The sequence below is a fragment of the Formica exsecta genome, unplaced genomic scaffold (genome assembly GCF_003651465.1).
Source record: "Formica exsecta isolate Colony F162 unplaced genomic scaffold, ASM365146v1 scaffold87, whole genome shotgun sequence".
Classification (NCBI taxonomy): domain Eukaryota; kingdom Metazoa; phylum Arthropoda; class Insecta; order Hymenoptera; family Formicidae; genus Formica; species Formica exsecta.
In genome coordinates, this window is record NW_021853642.1 from 20,202 (window position 1) to 22,414 (window position 2,213).

Sequence of the window (2,213 nt, forward strand, 5' to 3'; positions counted from 1 at the left end):
AAAATATATAATATAATATAAAATATTATAATATAATTAAAAATATTATATTATATACACTATTAAAAAAGTGTAATTAAATCTCTCTTTTATTTTTCTTTTGTGTAAATAAGTAATTCACTTACAGATATACCAAGAAGCAAGGAGGAAGCACGTGCGATGCAACGTGTCGGTGTAATACCCACACATGTAATACAAATCGTACCATCAAACGTAGAGGATAAAACTCAAAGTATATACTTACTGTATAATCAGTATTATTGACTCTGCTATTCTGTTCTTGTCCGTTTAGATCCATTTTTATTTTTGAAGCACAGTCAATCTGTAAATATAAATCGAAACACTTTTAGATTAAATGCAACATCGTAAATCTTTTAATATTAATAATTTATATATATTTTATAAAATTATATACTATTAATATTGTTAAGACAATTAAATCGTTAAAAAATTTTCTTTTTAGGAAATCGAAGCTGGTGTTAAGACAATTCAAGAGCTAGGCAAAGATTGCGCAATATTAACGAAGATTAAGAAACATCATGGGGCACCATCGCTCTTTCGCATCGTTCTCATAGGTCCTCGGGGATCAGGTCATCGCTCTTTAGCAAAGCATATATCTGAGAGATTTAATCTCGTTCACGGTATTATTATAGCTAATATTAATATAGCTAATATTTACTCTAGATGCTAGATTATTTATACATTTTATTAGAGTAATTTAGAGTAATATTATTCTACTAAATGTGTGTGTGGATTTAATTTTAATAATAATAGTTCAAGTATATGTATAGTGTATTATATATATATTTTTGTAGTTGACTTTAATTATATTCTGGAGCGAGCATGTTCGCAAGAAATGGCTTTAGGTGAAATGTTACGATTATGCGAGCACAGATGCGGACAGAAATTAAAATCAGAAGCAAGAATACAAATTGTCGAGGTACAATATAGTTTGATAAGAATAAATTGAATTAATTTTGCATTTATTATTTATTATTATTATTTCCAGCAATATGTACTTGGATCCGAATGTCTTAAAAAAGGATGGATTTTAACCGATTACCCTAAAACTATAGAGGAGTTCAAACTTTTGGATATGATACCTACGCCACCCAATAGGTATATTCCCTCTTCTTAAATATTAACAATTCTAAAAATTTCGTAATAATTATTATTATAATTTTCGAAAATATATCTAGAGTAATCATTCTCAAAATGGATATACAAAAATGTAGAGAGAGACTCTTAAATCGCCAATATAACCATATCACCACTGGAAGTGAACATAATCTTGCATCATGCGAGTCTTTAGGAGTAGATCCAGACTATAAATTAGATGCTTATCCCAAAGATTACAAGGATGTCGTTGAACAAGATGTAATGCATATTAACTTTTGAAAACATTCTTACTTAAAGTTTATACGAATATTTTGAATTAATACGAAAGTTGGAAAAGTATATCTTATATATTTTTAAAGAATTGTGTGTATTAAAAAGAGGAAAATTTTATACTAATTTTTAATAAATTCAGGTTTTAAACATTTAAAATTTTCTTTATCGTTATTTGCTGAAAATATAGCTTTGGGAGTACGAAGAGAATATAGAAGATATAATGCGATATGCGGGGGAAACTGTATCCGTAATAGATGCGACGGATGAGGAAAAATGCGTGAGGGAAAATCTGGAAGCTTGTCTGATGCGACCAGCACCATCTGCGAAACCTAGAATTCCAAAAACACCACCTACAATCGATCCAATGGACGTAGAATTCGATCCCGATGACGAACCCGACCCGAAAATCTTCGATGACATACGCGCACCGGAGCCTAAATATTCTTTTATCTAACAATCCCATGTATTTAAAGCATCTTTGTAGAAAAAAAGGCAAATATGAAAAATAAATAGAAATTTTCAATCTTCCTTTACGTGCATTTTTCTAATCACTTTATTATTTCTCTCTTTCTTTTTTCTTTTTTAAAATATCATAATGCATATATTTAATATTCGAATATAAAATTTTGAGAATATTATACAACAAACTATATATCTGTTATCATTTACATATAGAGCATTCAATTCTTAATTATGCTAATTTTTGAGAATTTTTTTCTCTTTCTATATCTTTATCAATAAAAATTAAAAATATTCCATTTTTCACACACTGAGAATTTCATCTAAACAAAATTAAATCTTAAAAAAAAATTGTTTTTGTT

At 28.1% G+C, this 2,213-nt stretch overlaps 1 protein-coding gene across 1 annotated transcript in view; it reads left to right on the forward strand.

The window, feature by feature from the left end:
* Positions 1-1,851, forward strand: part of LOC115244791 (adenylate kinase 8) — a 3,318-nt gene extending 1,467 nt beyond the window's left edge. Inside the window, exons 5-10 of the mRNA XM_029822733.1 lie at positions 128-258; positions 464-641; positions 816-940; positions 1,010-1,119; positions 1,200-1,377; positions 1,580-1,851. Coding sequence (XP_029678593.1) covers positions 128-258; positions 464-641; positions 816-940; positions 1,010-1,119; positions 1,200-1,377; positions 1,580-1,846 — 989 coding nt within the window. The 3' untranslated portion in view covers positions 1,847-1,851. The remainder of the gene's footprint in view (positions 1-127; positions 259-463; positions 642-815; positions 941-1,009; positions 1,120-1,199; positions 1,378-1,579) is intronic.
* Positions 1,852-2,213: the final 362 nt, after the last annotated feature.